This window comes from Manis pentadactyla, chromosome 12, assembly GCF_030020395.1.
Source record: "Manis pentadactyla isolate mManPen7 chromosome 12, mManPen7.hap1, whole genome shotgun sequence".
NCBI lineage: Eukaryota > Metazoa > Chordata > Mammalia > Pholidota > Manidae > Manis > Manis pentadactyla.
In genome coordinates, this window is record NC_080030.1 from 18,362,887 (window position 1) to 18,379,556 (window position 16,670).

Sequence of the window (16,670 nt, forward strand, 5' to 3'; positions counted from 1 at the left end):
AAGCAAGAGGTTGAGGGAGAAAAGGTGCAAACTAATATGCTCAGGATACCATTTATGTAAACTGTTTAAAAATATATATACTGCATATTGTTTCCTTAGACTCCAGATAAGTAGCAAATGCATAAAGACTGGTCATGAAAGAATAAGCTAATGTCAAAATAAGCGTTACTCCTGAGAAGGGGAGAGAAGGCGAGGGGTGGCTTGGCAGATGGAGGCCTTATTGTCCTTGGAGGCTTTTGTAGTAGGGGTCAAGTTTTATTAAAAGGATCTTTTCTTTACTGAGTACAGAGTCCTTCTTTTTTTACATTTTTATATTGAGGTATGTACAGTAAAATGTACAAATCTTAGCTTACTACTTAATGAATCTTGACAGGTATATAAACTCATGTAACCATCACCCAGATCAAGATATCAAACATTCTCACTAATTCTCTCCCTTTCAAAAAGGAATTTAAAAAAATGATCTGAAGCAATCGAGCTAAAATGTTGGTACTTGTTAAACCTGGGTAATGGCATGAGTGAAAGGGACTCTTTCCTCCCAGTGAAATAATCCATTCACATTGTAAATAAGTAAGTATAAAGGAGCTCTGTAGGATACATACAAACACACACAGGAGTGGGGAGGGTTCAGACAGGGAAGAGGGAGGAAGGGAGATAGGCAGAAGGCTGCTCACTATAATCCTTTTCATTGCTTGTACTTGCATTTTTTAAATTGTGAAACATAGTAAATCTACAGGAAAGTGTGCAACTGACACATATACAACTGAAAGAATCGTTATAACTCAGGCATCACTGTAGCCAGATCAAGAAGTCACACGGAATGTGGTCCAGTTAGAGAAAAGCAAACAGTACAGGAACACCCAGCTCAATGACCTGTTACAAAATGACTGCCCTCCCCTGCTGCACACCACCACCACCCGCCCCCTGCCATGCCACCGCCACCCAGATGTTCCCTCATCCCACCAGAGGCATCTCACCCCAGCTCCAGAATGACCACTGCCTCCCTTTTCTTATCATTGACTCCTTAAGGTGTGCATCCCTAACATCACCAGGATTTCTCAACTTTACATAAAAAGGACAATTCGTGTAAATTTTATGCAATGAAAAACATTCCTTTATGAAAAGAAATCATTTGGGCCCTGCTTCCTTTGTTGCATAGGATTTCTGTGACAATCACCCGCGTGAGCAGCTGTGATTTCTGCTCTTGCAATTCTGTGCAGTATTCTGTTGGCTGAAACATCAAAACTTAGGTATCCATTCTACTGCCGATGAACTTGGGTGTGTGGGTCGTTTCCAGCTCGGAATTGATATGTAAGATACAGATGGTGTTGCTATGAACTGTGAACAACCTTGTCAAGGCTTCCTGGTTCACTGAGCAAACTGCAATTCATTGTGTGTGTGTGTGAGAGAGAGAGAGAGAGAGAGAGAGAGAGATAAAATATATATAACATTGACCATTTTAAAGTGTACTGTTCAGTGGCATTAAGCACATTCACCCCCACCATCATCTCCAAAACTTTACCATCCCAAATAGAAACTCTGTCCCATTAAGCAGTAACTCCCATTCCCAGGCTCAGCCACCCCTGCCAACAACTATTCTACTTTCTGTTTCTATGAATTTAACAACGCAGAGGTACTTCATGTAAGTGGAATCATACAAGGATCCTTTTGCAACTGGTTTACTTCATTCAGCATAATGTCTTCCAGGTTCACCCATGTAGTGGCATAGGTTAGAATTTTCCTCCTTTTTAAAGCTGAAATCCTTTTTAAAAAAATAGTGTTTAGTTTCTGCACCCAGACATTTTAAACATTTTAAAATAGAAGAAATTAAAAAGCGTATCACCTCGCACCAGTTAGGATGGCCAACATAGAAAAGACTAGGAACAACAAATGCTGGTGAGGATGCAGAGAAAGGGGAACCCTCCTATACTGCTGGTGGGAATGTAAACTAGTTTAACCATTGTGGAAAGCAAATAACTAAAAATAGAAATACCATTTGACCCAGGAATTCCATTCCTAGGAATTTACCCTAAGAATGTAGGATCCCAGTTTCAAAAAGACATATGCACCCCTATGTTTATAGCAGCACTATTTACAATAGCCAAGATATGGAAGCAACCTAAGTGTCCATCAGTAGATGAATGGATAAAGAAGATGTGGTACATATACACAATGTAATATTATCCAGCCATAAGAAGAAAACAAATCCTACCATTTGCAACAACATGGATTTAGCTAGAGGGTATTATGCTCAGTGAAATAAGCCAGGCGGAGAAAGACAAATACCAAATGATTTCACTCATCTGTGGAGCATAAGAACAAAGCAAAAACTGAAGGAACAAAACAGCAGCACACTCACAGAACCCAAGAATGGACTAACAGTTGCCAAAGGGAAAGGGACTGGGAAGGGAGAAGGGGAATAAGGGGCATTACGAGATTAGCACACATAACGTAGGGGGGAAGGCACGGAGAAGACAGTGTAGCACAGAGAAGACAAGTAGTGACTCTATAGCTTCTTACTATGCTAATGGTAGTGACTGTAATGGGGTATGTGGTGGGGACTTGATAATGGGAATCTAGTAACCACAATGTTGCCCATGTGATTTTATATTAATGATATCAAAATAAAAATTAAAAAAGAAATTAAAAGGCAAAAAATAACTATTTACAATAAAATTTCTACCTAAATATCTTAATACATACAACTTTAAACGTTTTGCTTAGAAAATTTAAATATTTAAAATAAATGTCTAGGTAAGGTTTTAAAAATTATTTAAAATAAAATTATAATTAAGAACTTAAAAATCATAAAGTAGCATATAGTAAAAAATCATAGAAAGCATAAAATATTCAATGTCATATTTAAATAAGTAACATAATTGAAAGATTTTAACGAACTTTAAAAACAGATTTTAAACACTTAAAACATAATGTAATACGTAGCTTGAACTTAAAACTGACATATTTGTTTCAAGTATGTAAATGACTATTTAAAATAAATTTTAAACATTTAAATGTTAAAACAAAAAATTAAAGTGTTTTAAATACGTAAAATTAAATTTTAATTGCAGCTTTAATACATAAATGCGAAAATAAAATTATAAATTATACTTGAAGATGTATAAAACATACATTACTCCCTCTGGCCGCTGTCCGGACCTGAAGCGGCGGAGACCCCTCGCCCGGCCCGGGACGAGCCCTACGGACCCCGCGCTCAGGCAGCGCCGTGGTCAGCCCGGCCGCTCGCGAGGACCCCGCATGGCCAAGATGGCGGCGCCCGCGCGGCAAGTGACCAACCTCCTCGGGCTGGCGGCGACCCTGGGCCCCGGGTCCCGTGGCTACCGGGCGCCGCCGCCCCCTCGCCGCTCGCCGGGGCCCTGGTGGCCGGACCCGCAAGACCCACTGACCCCGCGCTGGCAGCTGGGGCCGCGCTATGCGGCCAAGCAGTTCGCGCGGCACGGAGCCGCCTCCGGGGTGGCTGCCGGTTCACTGTGGCCATCGCGGGAACAGCTGCGCGAGCTAGAGGCTGAGGAGCTCGAGTGGTACCCGAGTCTGGAGGCCATGCAGGAGTCTCTGAGGGTGCAGCAGCTGGCGGAGGAGCAGAAGCGTCAGGCCAGGTGCGTGCGGTCGGGCAGGTGCTGGGTTGCAGATCTCGCCCTTCGCTGTCGAGTGGGTGAACTGTGCCGCAACTGTGCTTACTCCCCCGGGTGCTCGTCGTGGGGTTTGCGTGCTTAGATTTACGTGCATGTTCACCTAGCTGCAAAATAGACTTCTGAATATGTTCATTTAGTAATTCATCAGCGAATCTTTACTGAGCGCCTACTGTGTGCAGGGTCTTGTCCTAAGTGCTGAGGACACAGCAGGGAACAAAAGATATTTCAGATGATGACAACCATGAGGAAGCTAACGTTGAGTGAAGTGTGCGTGCCAGTGTGCGACTTTGGTTTAGGAGGTCTTCTGCCTGAGAATTTGATGTTTAAGCAGAGACCTGAATGACCAGACATAGCCTTGGAGTGATCTTAGGGAGAGTGTTCTCCACAGAAGGAAGACCTCTGGTGCAAAGACCCTAAGGCAAGAATGTGCGTTAAGGAGTAGCCAGGACTTGACATGGCTGGGGAAGAGTGGGAGGTAAAATGGTCCTGGGATCAAGGGCAGAGGCAGAACTTGGAGACAGGTCTCAAGGATCGAACTTGGAGGAAGAGTGCAGTACAATGGGCATCCGGATAGTGCCTCTTCCTGGAGGGAAGGGGCAGCCCAGGCTGGCGAGCTGGGGAGCAGGCCAAATATAAATGTGTTCCAGATGTTTGTTCTTGGCCTCACAACAGCTGGAGAGAAAGAGGGCTCGTGCTTACTTTAGAGAAGAGGACACTGAGGTCTGGGAAGGTGCAGTCACTCATCCAGAGTCACCCAGGCAATGAATGGTGGAGCTAGGATGTGAACCCCAACCCTGCCCCATCCCGGCTGGATAACCTCCCAACCCAGTCCCAATGGGGCTTTGGTTTTTCCAGCCTCACGTTTGTGATCCTTAAAATGGAGCTGTGAATGGCACCTACAAACTCACAGGATTGGAGGATGTATTTCTTGCCTTCATTCTTGTGCCTAGAACTGGGCCTGGCATACAGAAGGTGCTCAATGATATCTGGATGGAGTGAGCCTGGGAATGACCCAGCAGTGTGCACTGCTCAGATGACTCAATAGACAGCTCAGGGAAATGGTGGGTTGACTTGGGGTCTGCTCCTGGGGGTTACTGAGGCCTGGCTCTCATGCTCAAGGTCACATGTGAATTAGTTCATCTCCCCTGCCTGTTTTTTCACTTGTCAAGCACTTTCCCTGACAGTTTTAAGGACTGCCATAATTCCTCCCAGTTTTTCATCTCCACGGGGAGCTGGGAGAGGCAGGCTGTGGTGGGTGCTGCAGCCACCACCCACTCTCCGTCCCCTGCAGGGAGCAGCTCATTGCAGAGTGCATGGCCCTGATGCCCCAGATGATTGAGAGCTGGCGGCAGCGACAGCAGCAGCGCAGGGAGCAGGAGCAGGCGGACAAGCAGCGGCGGGCTCGGCTGCAAGCTGAGGCCCAGGAGCGCCTGGGCTACCATGTGGACCCGAGAAGCACCCGCTTCCAGGAGTTGCTGCAAGACCTGGAGAAGCAGGAGCGCAAGCGCCTCAAGGAGGATAAACAAAGACAGAAGAAGGAGGCGCGAGCTGCTGCAATGGCTGCCGCTGCTGTCCAAGACCCAGCAGCCTCTGTGGCACCCAGCTCCTGAGCTGTGTTCTTTCCCAATAAAACCTGCTGCCTGTCAGCCCCACTCCTTGGGAGCTTTGTCTTCTCATCATGCCCCTCATTGGGCCCTTGGTTCCTTCCCCAGCACCTGGAGCCAGGGAATCCCCCACCCTTCCCTGGCTCTGCTCACTCCTGGACTCTAGGCCATGCCAACTAACTGGGACTATCGGGGGAGAGGAACGGGGGTGCAGTTGGGGAAATAATAGAGGAGCAGATGGCAGAAGAGAAGAGGGCTTCTGTTTATCAACATTAATCTCCAGTAATTAGCCAATTACTGGGGGGGGGGGTGAGTGTAGCCAAAATAGACTATGGCAGTGACTGGAGGTGGGGGAGTGCTGGGACCCTCTGCCCAGGAATGAGACCCTTCAAAGAGGGAAGAGACACTGGGAGCCCCAATCTGCAGAGGCTGACAGTCTGCTCTGCCCCTTAGCATTCCCACGTCACTTGTGTCCAACTAGCCCCCAGACCCAGATGAGCTCGGGTGGGAAGCCCCAGCAGTCACAAACCAACACAACTGGCTTTTAAAACTTTATTCACTTCAAAACCTTTATCAGAGATGTAGTTCTATCCTGTGGTAGGGGTGGCCTTGACGTCCAGAGTAGCTGTTAGCCCTAACCCAGACAGAACCAAACAGGTCTCCTCCCCAGCAAAGGGATATAGGCTGGAGGGCAAGGCCAGACTGGGGTGGGGGGCCTTGGGCCTCACCCCAGATGGAAAGGTTTGGGCCACTCCAATGGAGGATGAAAGTTTGGAGCTCCAGCTTTCCCTCATCCTGGAAGAAGGTGGGGGAAGGTCTCAGGGGCTCTTCAGGGAAGGGAGAAGTAAGCAGCCGCCTCTCCATCTGGCTGCAGGGAGCTGGGACAGAGGCCAAGAGGGGCCCATCTGTCGCCTCCAGTCCTGCCAGCTCGAAGAAGCTGGCAGGGATGGGGCGGGGGATGGGGGACAGCTGTCTGGCCTGGGTCTTCTCAGGCCAAGATGGCAATGGGGGCCACTCTAGGAGGGTTGGAAGTTGGGGTGTTTCGGATTTTTTTAAAGTTTTTGATTTTTTTCCCACTTCTTAAATAAACATGAATATATATATATTTTTTTCTTTTATAAAACTTTTGTGGAGTTGGGAGATGGGGAGGGGGGCGGCCTGGCCTCCCAGCATCACTCATCATCAAAGTTCTGACTCAGGAGGAAGTTGGCAGCCAAGTTCTCGTTTTTTTCACATGCGAAGTAGGCCTGGATGACCAGGCTCTCTGGGAAGCCCAGGGCCTTCAACTGTGGGAAGATGGGCAGGTATGAGCAGGGGAAAGGAGCCCCACACACAGGGAGGGGGGTGTCCCCCCTCAGCCAATCCTCTTACCCTCTCTATAGCCTCTTTCTCCTGTGGTGTCACCTGGATGTAGTTCATCTGTGGGGCCTCCTCGCCTATGGCGCCCACCTCACCCTCCACATCTGAGATGTCCGCCAGCTCCCCAGGGGGCTCGTTTAGCATCTGGATGAACTGTTCCTGGTGTCTGCTGATTTGCTGTAGATGGAAGGAAAGAGACGGTGACCCAGAGCCCTGTCAGCCCTAGCTGTTTCATTTACTCAGCAAACATTTGAGGGTGCCCATTCTGGCCAAACAACAGCAGCATTAGATGCAGGCCCTGTCCAGCATGGGGAGATGGGCCATCAATAGCAAATACACAGACAATCATTCACAATGTAAATACTGGACCCAGCATACAGTAGGGCCAATGTTGGGCCAAGACAGACACTAAGGGCTAGGAAAGAGGGGCCTTTGCTCTGTGGAATGGGGAGACAAGGTTCCTCCTTTGGGGCTGTGGTACCCAGAGGCAGGGGAGGTGGCTCCTGCACTAGCTCCCCTGACCCCAGGGCTGCACCTGCAAAAGCTGAGGGTTCTCTTGGCCCAGCTGCTGGAGCAGGGCAGGCAGCAGTGCCGGATTCTGCTGAATCACCTGCCGCATGTTCTGGAACTGGGGCTGGTCCCGCAGGAACTCCAGGGGATTCTCTCCTGCTGGCAAAAGGAAGGCATGTAGTCAGACACCATGCTGGACTCCTGGAGGCATGGAAGGGAGGAGGAGCCAGATGCCTTGACAGCAGACAACCCCACATGCACACTTCCCAATCCACTCACCTGCTTCCGGGGCTGGCTGCTCGGTTACCTGGCTCTCCTGGACAGAACCGTGCTCTGGCTCAGGGCTCCCAGGTATTCCCTGTCAGGAGTCCTATTTAGTTCTAATGCACAGACCTCCTGCTACCTCCCTTCCGTATGCTCAGGCCTAACAAGACACAGGTGAGGCCTTGGCCCTGGCCTCTTCTGGTTCCACCCCACCACTCGTGTCTAAGCTCTTGCAGAAAGCCTTTTCCTGGCTAGAACCATGACCCAAAGACTTTTGGGGGCAGGTTTTGCCTCCCTGACCACCCACCAGGGCACTGAAGCCTGCATAGTCCCTCAAGGCTTCCCCAGGAGGCAGCAGCCCCACCTCACCGTAAGTAGATACTCCACAGCTCGGTGGGGGTTGTTGTAGCTGGCTCTCAGGGCAGCCACGACCCGTTCCCGCTCATAGCCCATGGACATGATCTCCGTCAGCATGGTCTCATACTCAGAGCCAGTCACTGTGGAGGGAGCAGCAAGGAGAAGGAAGAGCAGCTCCCAGGCCCTCCCACACCCACACAAGGCCCAGCTACTGGCTGGGGCACCCAGATGCTTCTTCCCTGAGAACCACCCACCCACCTAGTGTGGAGGCCGCGTCTTCCTCTCGCCCGCTGCTACCTGAAGAGGGAACAGAGCTGCAAATTCAAGAGAGAGAAATCGGACCCTGGCTTCTGGTGGCTTGCCTTCCCCCCAGGTGTGTGGGACCACGTAGGTGGGCACTGGAATGTGCTGGGAGGACAGGGCCCAACCTGGGGCTGCTGCTCCCTGCCTTACCCTGACAAAGACTCCGGGGATGTCGTGGGGACTGATTCCTCCGATGGACTCTTGTCCTCTCTGGCAGTAGGTGGGGGATGGGACATGCCTGAGGCAGGGGCCGTAGGGAAGGATGTGGAGGACTCCGGGGTAGCAGTGGGTGAGGCCTCTGGGGGAACCGAGGTGCCTGGGCTAGTTTTGGCCTGTGACACCCAGAAAAAGGCAGCAGGCATCAGTATCCCTATCTAGCCTCAACATCCCACCATGTCTCAGCCCTGCCCTGTTTATGGCTAATCTCTTCTGGCTCTTTGCCAGCTCCCCAGCTAATCCACCCAACCCTCCAACCAGCATACTTCACCCACCTTGGTCACCATGACGACCACAAAGTTCTTCTCATCGATTCGATAGTCCCTGATGGGGACATCATCACTCAAGATCTTGCCAGCATAAATGAGTTTCTGTCCAGCCACGGGGAAGGCATCACGACCCTTCTCAGCTTCTATCTTTTCCTTTAGCACCTTCACCTAGAGGAAGCGGTATAAGGGGTCATGGAAACCCCAAGATTCTCTCTTCCCTTCTAGCTGGGGAGGAGAAACTACAAAAGCCCTGACGGCCAAAAGGCTAAGCTTCATAGTCAAGCGTGTTAGATTTGAATTTGTTCAATCATCCCACCATCCCAACACAGTTTTCCGAACACTTTATGCATCAGGACCTGTTTTAGGGGCTGAGGACATATCAGGGAACAAAACATAACACAAACCCCTGTTCTCATAAAGGTGACCCTCATGTGGGGAAAAAACTATGTATTCCAGATGGTATAAAGTACAGTGAAAAATAAATAGAATAAAGGGGGCATAGGAGAGTTCCTCACTCCACACTGCTGACAGTGTTTACCCAAAGCATCCTAAGTTGACAGTGCTATTTTAAATGTGCATATATTACATTTGTAAAGCCTCATAACAACTGTTATGAAATAGATATCTATCATTAGCCTCATTTTATATTTGAGAAAACGGGCAAAGAAAAATTAACTTGCCCGAAGTCAAACAGTTGAACTAGTCAAAAAATCTGTACGCTTCCTTTTCTACAAAAAGCGAGCTTCAATCTCTCATAGGGTAGTTGTGCAGGTGCTGAACACATAGACACTCAATGTGTTTGTTAAACCCTGTCTCTCTTCAACCAAAAATGCAGCTTAATGTTTGGACAGTGGGCTCTCAAATGAGGCAAAACCGAATTTGATACCCAACTCTGCCAGTACTTGCTGTAGCAAATTTCGTTACCCCTCACATTTCCGTATCTGTAAAATGGGGAGTCAGAATCACCAAATGACAACCCTGTTTCGCAGATTCAGTGAAACAATAAACGCCAAGACGCCTAGCGACTATGAAGAACAAACGGCCAACAAACAGACCACTGAAACTCAGACCGTTTATCATTATCATCGTCGCTGCCGTCATCATTCGGCACCTCCTAATCACTATTCCCAGATTCGGCCAAGACCGTCCCGAGGAGACGACTGCAAACTTGGGAACTCCGGGCCCGCGTCTCAGAGCGCGCGGCCCAGTCGGTAATCTGAGTCTGTTGCTCCCGCGCCCCGCGAGGGCGCCGACATTGGAGCTGGGGCCTGGCGGGCGCCCCGGAGGTGGGGCTTCGCCAAGGGACCCGCCCGTGAGCAACGACCGCATTGACAGGGGCTGTGCCAGGGAACCATCCAGGGGGCCACCAAGCAAGTCAATCAAATTGGAAGGAGTAGGCGGGTCACGGCCCGCACCGTCTTCCCCGCCCCTCCCATCCGGATCCCGGCCTCCCCACCCCCACCCCACCCCTGGGACCCGTCGCTCCCGACCCCGGGCTCTGTCCGGCTCGCACCGTTTCGTCAGGTTCCATGCGAATCTTGAAGGTCTGCTGCTGCAGCGTTTTGAGTGTGATAGTGACAGCCATGGCGGGGGCCGAGCGACGCGGCGGCCCCTGGATCCTCACACAACGTGCAACTCACGCCGCGGCCATCTTAGCGCCTAAGCGCGCCGCGCTCCGACCGCTTCCGGGGCAGACGGTGCGCGCGCCGACCACCACAACACGTGACCTGTGCGCGCCCCCTTGGCCCTGGTGGGCATGCGCACGAGAGCGCCCTCGGACCAAGCATGCGCAGACTCAACTCCGCGCCGCAGGAAGGAAAGAGGGCTGGTTGCGCGGCGCGCAGCCCAGCACGTGTTTTCTTGAATGACGTCACACTCGTTAGCGGTGACGTCATGTGGCCACAAAATGGCTCCCCACTTTAAAGCCTTTGAGTTTCATTTCTTTAAGACATTTAAAATTTTCGTGTAGTTGTCATAGGTATTTAAAGTTCCTCCGCGAAGTCTTTGGTCATTTTTTTGCCTGTTTAAAATGAGTTTTATTCTGGTTCAGCCACCCTGACAGGAATTCTTTCAAGCCCTGAAATTGAAATTACTCAGGACAGGAAAGGATACTCTAAAAAGGTCACTCTAATTTCTTCCAATTCTCACTCTTCCCGTCCAAAAAAATCTAAAATAAAATTTGGCTTTGAAAGAGGAGACACAAGGCCATTTTGTGGCCTCATTCACTTCTGAGGGAAAGCTGGGTTTTCAGTTTGAATCTAGTTACAGTTCCCCCCTCTGCTTCTCCTTTCTCGACCACTTTATTCACCCCACAGCTCCCAGGCTGACCCCACGAATATTTAAGGAAGCATTTTTTTTTTTGAGGCCTCCCTGTATTGAATATTTTCTTTCCCCACACTTCTGGATACACCAATCCTGGAGGCAACTGAGGGTTGGAGTGGGAGGCTTTCCAGAGGGATGGGACTGAGCCATGGGTCACCGGAGGGAAAGAGGCCCGTCCACGACTGAGGAACTGAAAGGGTGGTTGGCCAAAGCTGAAGATGGTGCTTTGGGGGATTGGAGGTGAGGCTGGGCTTACTGGCCAGTTAGTGGGGTGAGGCTTCCTCCCAGCCCCCAATCGTAAACTGCCCATGACCTACATCCACACTGCTCCTCACCCTTTCCATCCAAGCACTCACCCAGGTCAGGGCAATCACCTAACACCTCACCCACCAGTCAACCGTAACCAGGTGCTGCTGGCTTCTTCACGGCATGACGAGCCTAGAATATTCCACCAAAGTAGGCCAGGATGTTAAAGGCTGCTTAACCCTCTACTGCAACATCGCACATCAGGTCCTGACCACCCACTGGACTTCCATGGCACCAACATGGATCTCAAGAGAGGTCCTAAGCCAACCTCAGGGGCCGACTCTCCTCCCATCATCCCTGCACCAACTCAATCTCTGCAACCCTCCCTCCATGGCACTTCTTTCCATTAAATTCAACTACCAATTTAGCCATTGAAGACCATGAGGAAACTTATCTCTGAAGATACTTCCTGGATTATGAAAAGATTAATAGTTTTTAACCTGGTTGATGTTTTTAAATTGTCCGATTGTTCGTTCAATGCCGTGTTGCTCCTTGAGTAGGAGGTACATGTGGTCCACTATAAAATGGATGGTATGAGATAGTGACTGTGGTGTGCATTCATATCCCTGCCCCACCTCTTGCCAAATTCTGAAGCTGTCTCCTCATAAAACTGAACCAGAACTAGAACCAAAACTCACCACTTTGATGCACACACTCAATCAGTGCATATGTGAAGTATCTGCAATGGCACTTAAATGTTACCTTCTCTCACTGGGTTGGGGTAGTGTGGATAGACAAGGGTCCTTGTAACATTACAGGACATTCAACCAATGCTTTAGCAACTGAAAAATGAGTGTTACTTAAGTCACCTCTCCCAGGAGACACAGGAGGAAGACACAAAACTTAATTTAATAGAAATCTTGTTTGTAGTTCTTACATTCTCAGTGTGAGCTGAGCTAGAACCCACTTGTCCCACCCAGAAGTGGCCCAGTCCTGGGGCATGGGAGAAAAGGGGGTGGTTGGAGCTCAGGCCCTAGGAGCCCCATTCTTCCTCAGTGCTCTGGGTGGAGGTGCCACCCTCTTCTCCTGCCCCCCTCTGGGACCCAGGAAGGAGAGCAGATGGAATCTTGGGCCTGGGACTTCTCCAGACTGCACCCGCCTCCACCCCTGGCCCTCAAGGTGGAGTTGGACTAGGGGTTTGGAGGAGAGAAGGGGACAGAGGAAAGCAAAGATATCAACTAAGACAATGAGGGTCAGGGGTAAGAGCTGAAGAATCAGACAAAACACCAGTTTAAAAAAAAAAAAAAAAAAAAGAGAGGGGGAACACAACCAAAATCCACCCCAAATCAGAACCCGCCTGGAAAAAAAATTAAAGTTCTCCAGTCTCATAGAGACATTATTTGGCGTGGCCGGCTCTACGGCGGGCAGTGTTCAGGCCTCAGTCCAGCCTTTGAGGCGGCGGTGTGGCCCCTACAGCTCGTCCTTGGCCTGGCCAGCGGCATCTTCTTCCTCTTCCTCGTCCTTGTCCTCCTCATCCTCCTCGTCCTCATCCTTGTCCTCCTCATCTTCCTTGTCAGCCTCCTCCTCTTGCTTGCGCTTCTTGTCCTCTTCCTCCTCCTTTAGCCTCTGCTCCTCATCCTGCTTGTCCTTCATTTGCTTTTCTGCTGCCTGCATGCAGACCACACACCTCAGAACCTGGCCCCCACCCACCAGCCCTGCCCACCCCCAAGGCCAGGAGCAGACCCCAGTCCCACCTTTGTGACACCCCATGTCTCATTGCCAAACTCCTCCGCGTACGCCTCATCGTTAGTGATGAGGAAGTTGTCGAAGATAGTGCCAGACTTGACCTGGGGTGGGGGGATGCAGGGAGGGTGGTCAATGGGGACATCCAGGGGCCCTGGCCTTGGACAGGACTCCAGCCTATGTCCCCATGAACACCACACAACGTTGCAGTGTAACACTGATTAGAAAAAAGACTGCCTGGGTTCAAAGCCTTGCTCTGTCATTTCCTTCCTATATGACTTTACACTGGTGACTGCTTCTCTGCACCTCAGTTTCTTCATCTGTAAAACGGGGTCTCACTTCCATGTTCAGATTATTTCTCCAGTAGCTACTACATGCCAGGTACTGTTCTAGGTGCAGAAGGTACACTGGTGAACAAAACATGATAATTTGGTCTCCACAAAGCTTATTTTCCAATGGGGTTATCTAACCACCTTCTAGGTGGCTGGGGGCAGTAAACAAGTTGGTTGGTATAAAGCTACTTGGGGAAGTCCCTGGCATATAAATAGAATCTAAAAGTGGGTGTTGTGAGAACTTCATAGACCAAGAACTTCTTCAGAAAAAGAACCTCATTTTGGAGTCAGACCTGCTCACAGTTGAATGCTACTCTTTGACCCTTTCCTCTTAGAGGTGACCCTGAGCACTGGAGTTCCTCTAGGGATCATCTTCTCCCTTCTGTGTCTCACCTGCCAGAGATCTAAGCCCAGCACAGCAAAGTTTTCATAGGCATAGATGTTGCTATCAGGGGAGTACTCAGGGTTGTCGATTTCCGGGTGGATCCAGGTGCCCTTGTAATCTGGGTTGTCGATCTGCCGGGGCTTCCACTCGCCCTGTGGAAGAAGGGAACTGACAGGTGAGCTGCAATTGGTGCATTCCACATGGCGCACCCCTGCCCAGCCCCAAGCCCACCTTGTACTCAGGGTTCTGAATCACTGGTGGTTCCCACTCTCCATCCATCTCCTCGTCCCAGTCCTCAGGCTTCTTAGCGTCAGGGTCAGGGATGTGCTCAGGCTTGTCCCAGTCCTGAGGGTAGACAAGGAGGTCAGAGGTGGCCTGGCTAACCTCCACAACCTCCATGGTAGGGAGCCCCTCCCTGCCCAAGCACCAACCTCAGGCTTGGAGTCTGTAGGGTCATCAATCTTGGCCCGCTCATCCCAATCCTCAGGCTTTGCAGCATCAGGATTCTTTATCTTCTTGGGTGGCAGGAAGTCCCAATCGTCCTCCAAGGAACCTGACTCCACCTGGCTATTGTCAATCTTCACTTCATAGGTGTTATCTGGCCGCACGATGAGCGTGTACAGGTGGGTGAATTCATCATCCTGAAGAGGATGGGAGGTGAGTGGCCCCGCCCACCTAGCTGGCCTCTGAGTGGCCCAGGCAGCCATTTGTCACCACCCCCAGACACACCTTGCATCGGATGTCCTTGTTGATCAGCACGTTCTTGCCCTTATAGTTGAAGATGACATGAACCTTCTTGGTGCCAGGGCCACAGATGTCGGGGCCTAGATGAGAAGCAGGTCCAGTTAGGGCTACAGGCTGCCTACCACTGAAGGCCTCCACCCACCTCTTTACAAAAAGAAAACTTAGTTCTTATAATTTAGACCTCCAAAATCTCAAAAGACAAGATTCAGACCTTGACTGGCTCAAAAAGGGCTGTAAGTGTAGCCTTAATAAAAAAAAAAAATCACTCCACAACTCACCCTCACTAGGAAAATTAAGAAATACCTACAAAAGATGGCAGGAATTAACAGTCCTATAGCAGCAATAACAATGCTATAAACTAGTAATTATTCTCTCAGCTTCCCCACAGAAGACAAGCCATCTGCCACAGGCTCCAATGAACCCACGAGGTCTGGATTTCCCTTTAATCAGAGGTCAGCAGCAGGGCGGGGGCGCCTCACCAAACATGATGTTGTATTCGGAGTCTCCGTGCATGTCTGTCTGGTCCAAACCATCTGGAAACAGCTTCACATAACCGCCGCCACAATCTATGTTTTGCTCGTGTTTCACCGTGAATTGCACCACCAGCGTCTGGCCCTTGTTGCTGAAGGGCTCGAATCTGGCCGAAAGAGCGTAAAAGCGGGCATCCTGGCTCGTTTGCAGCCCTAGCAGGGGAATGAAGCGAGGTCATGGCCGGCTCCAACCTGCGGGGTACCTAAGGTCGACTCCCCCTACTCTCCTGCTCCTGAGGATACCCAAACTGTGTGTTGACTAGGGCCTCCTCCAGGAAGTTCTCCTGGATCTCATCACTTTCCCCCACCCCCCAACTCTTACCTTTATCTTTCTCCTGATCACCGTAGAACTTGCCGGAACTGAGGACAAATTTGCCAAAATCCGACTTGTGTTTGGATTCGATCCAGCGGTGCACCCACCCGTCTAGGGGATCAGAGGAGCAGGTCAGTTAGACCGTACTGATTCCCCCTGACAAACACTGCTAGGAGCCACAAGCTGCTGGAGACTGCAAAGTGATACCTACGCCCCCCCGTGACTGTTCCCACCCCAACCTCTAGTTTGACACCTCCAGAGAACCTCCGGCGAACCCTAACTCCCGCCGCCGGAGGTCGTTGCGTCCTCCACGCTCCCCAGAAACGCATAAGAAGGATCGCCTGCGGCTCTAGTCCCCGGGGACCACGGTGTTGGCCCAAAGAAGCAACTACTAGCGGCAAAGCAGATCTAGACTGGGGGGCCGGCCGCGTCGTCTAGTCGTCCTCCAGGCGGGACCAGGAGTTACCTCCGTCCGGAAACTGCTCCTTAAAGTAGACGGCGGGTTCGGCGGCGGCCAGGCCGAGAAGGCCAAGCAGCAACGGTACGGGTAGCAGCATGGTGGGCCGAGGGGGCGGCGGCGCGCGGGCCCTTTAAACCCCTCCCAAAGCTGCGGCTCTGCAGTAGGAACCGACGCTGCCGCCGGCAGTGCATTTTTATACCCTACCGCCTCTCAAACGAACCTGGCCCGGCCTCTTGGCCGGCCCTTCGCACTCTATCATTGGTCTGAGTGCAAGGCTCTGGCTTATCATTGGGCCCTTTTCAGCTCAGCATGTTAGACTGTGCCTCGGAACCCTGGGTTCCCAGATGGCCGATTTCTATTGGCTGCACCACTGGCCAATGAGGGTCAACCACGCGTTGTGGGGGCCGCCCACCGGTTGGGTGGGGGCCTCGAACCCACTCAGGCCAGGTCATATGATCAGAGCTCGATGCCCAACCCCGCTGTCGCCCGCGCGACTAGTTTCAGCTCTGGGCATTTAAAGAACCCGCGCGAGAGTAGGTGTTACCGCGTAGGACCAGCACCCTGTCCCAGCTTTGCCTTCTCTCATCCAGCTGCAGGGAGCAGTGAGCAAGGTTTTCCTTAGCCGCTTTCTACCCTGTAGTTGGGGAACTCCCACTGCAACGCTCGCTCCAGCTGCCTCTACCCTGCCCAGAATGGGGCAGAGAGCACCAGAGCTCAGGGCTGGGACTCGGGCTTCACATCACTCCGGTGCCACAGCCTTGCAGGCCAGCGGGGAGAGTGCTAGTTCTCTCCTCTCTGCGGCTCCTAGTGCCCTGGAGTTAGTCAGACTTATGCTGTGTGACCTGGGGCAAGTCGTTTAGCCTCTCTGAAGGGACTGGAGCACCTGAGGCCAGGAGGAACGACGCTGGCCAGCTGCTGCCCCACAGAAATGCTTTCAAAGCTTTCAGAGTTGTCCTGAGTCCGAGAGAATAAAGCCCAGAAGGTATGAAGATGTGACTATAGGTTGTGGTTCCTACCTAGTGTGGGGTAGAGTGTTGTGTCCTGTGTCTCCACCCTCCAA

At 51.0% G+C, this 16,670-nt stretch overlaps 3 protein-coding genes across 5 annotated transcripts; 1 reads left to right on the forward strand and 2 right to left on the reverse strand.

Annotated features, from left to right (window-relative positions):
* Positions 1-3,241: 3,241 nt before the first annotated feature.
* Positions 3,242-5,308, forward strand: GADD45GIP1 (GADD45G interacting protein 1). Its single transcript, XM_036878724.2, has 2 exons — positions 3,242-3,617; positions 4,945-5,308. The coding sequence occupies exons 1-2, from the start codon at positions 3,259-3,261 to the stop codon at positions 5,261-5,263; spliced, it is 678 nt and encodes a 225-aa protein (XP_036734619.1). The 5' UTR covers positions 3,242-3,258; the 3' UTR covers positions 5,264-5,308.
* A 487-nt stretch (positions 5,309-5,795) lies between these two features.
* Positions 5,796-10,234, reverse strand: RAD23A (RAD23 homolog A, nucleotide excision repair protein). 3 transcript variants are annotated; one of them, XM_036878708.2, is made up of 9 exons: positions 10,049-10,234; positions 8,542-8,703; positions 8,201-8,382; positions 8,006-8,061; positions 7,760-7,887; positions 7,406-7,484; positions 7,152-7,282; positions 6,629-6,793; positions 5,796-6,543 (listed from the first exon to the last, which is right to left on the reverse strand). In XM_036878708.2, the coding sequence occupies exons 1-9, from the start codon at positions 10,118-10,120 to the stop codon at positions 6,430-6,432; spliced, it is 1,089 nt and encodes a 362-aa protein (XP_036734603.1). In that variant the 5' UTR covers positions 10,121-10,234; the 3' UTR covers positions 5,796-6,429. The 3 variants fall into 3 exon arrangements, with proteins under 3 accessions (XP_036734603.1, XP_036734600.1, XP_036734609.1); XM_036878705.2 differs by having other exon boundaries at positions 7,152-7,285; XM_036878714.2 differs by having other exon boundaries at positions 6,488-6,543; positions 6,694-6,793; positions 7,152-7,285.
* Positions 10,235-11,993: 1,759 nt separating this feature from the next.
* CALR (calreticulin) lies at positions 11,994-15,784 on the reverse strand. Its single transcript, XM_036878732.2, has 9 exons — positions 15,617-15,784; positions 15,160-15,261; positions 14,787-14,990; positions 14,293-14,387; positions 13,995-14,204; positions 13,795-13,908; positions 13,572-13,715; positions 12,858-12,950; positions 11,994-12,771 (listed from the first exon to the last, which is right to left on the reverse strand). Exons 1-9 carry the CDS (start codon positions 15,705-15,707, stop codon positions 12,574-12,576), a joined length of 1,251 nt encoding a protein of 416 aa, XP_036734627.2. The 5' UTR covers positions 15,708-15,784; the 3' UTR covers positions 11,994-12,573.
* Positions 15,785-16,670: the final 886 nt, after the last annotated feature.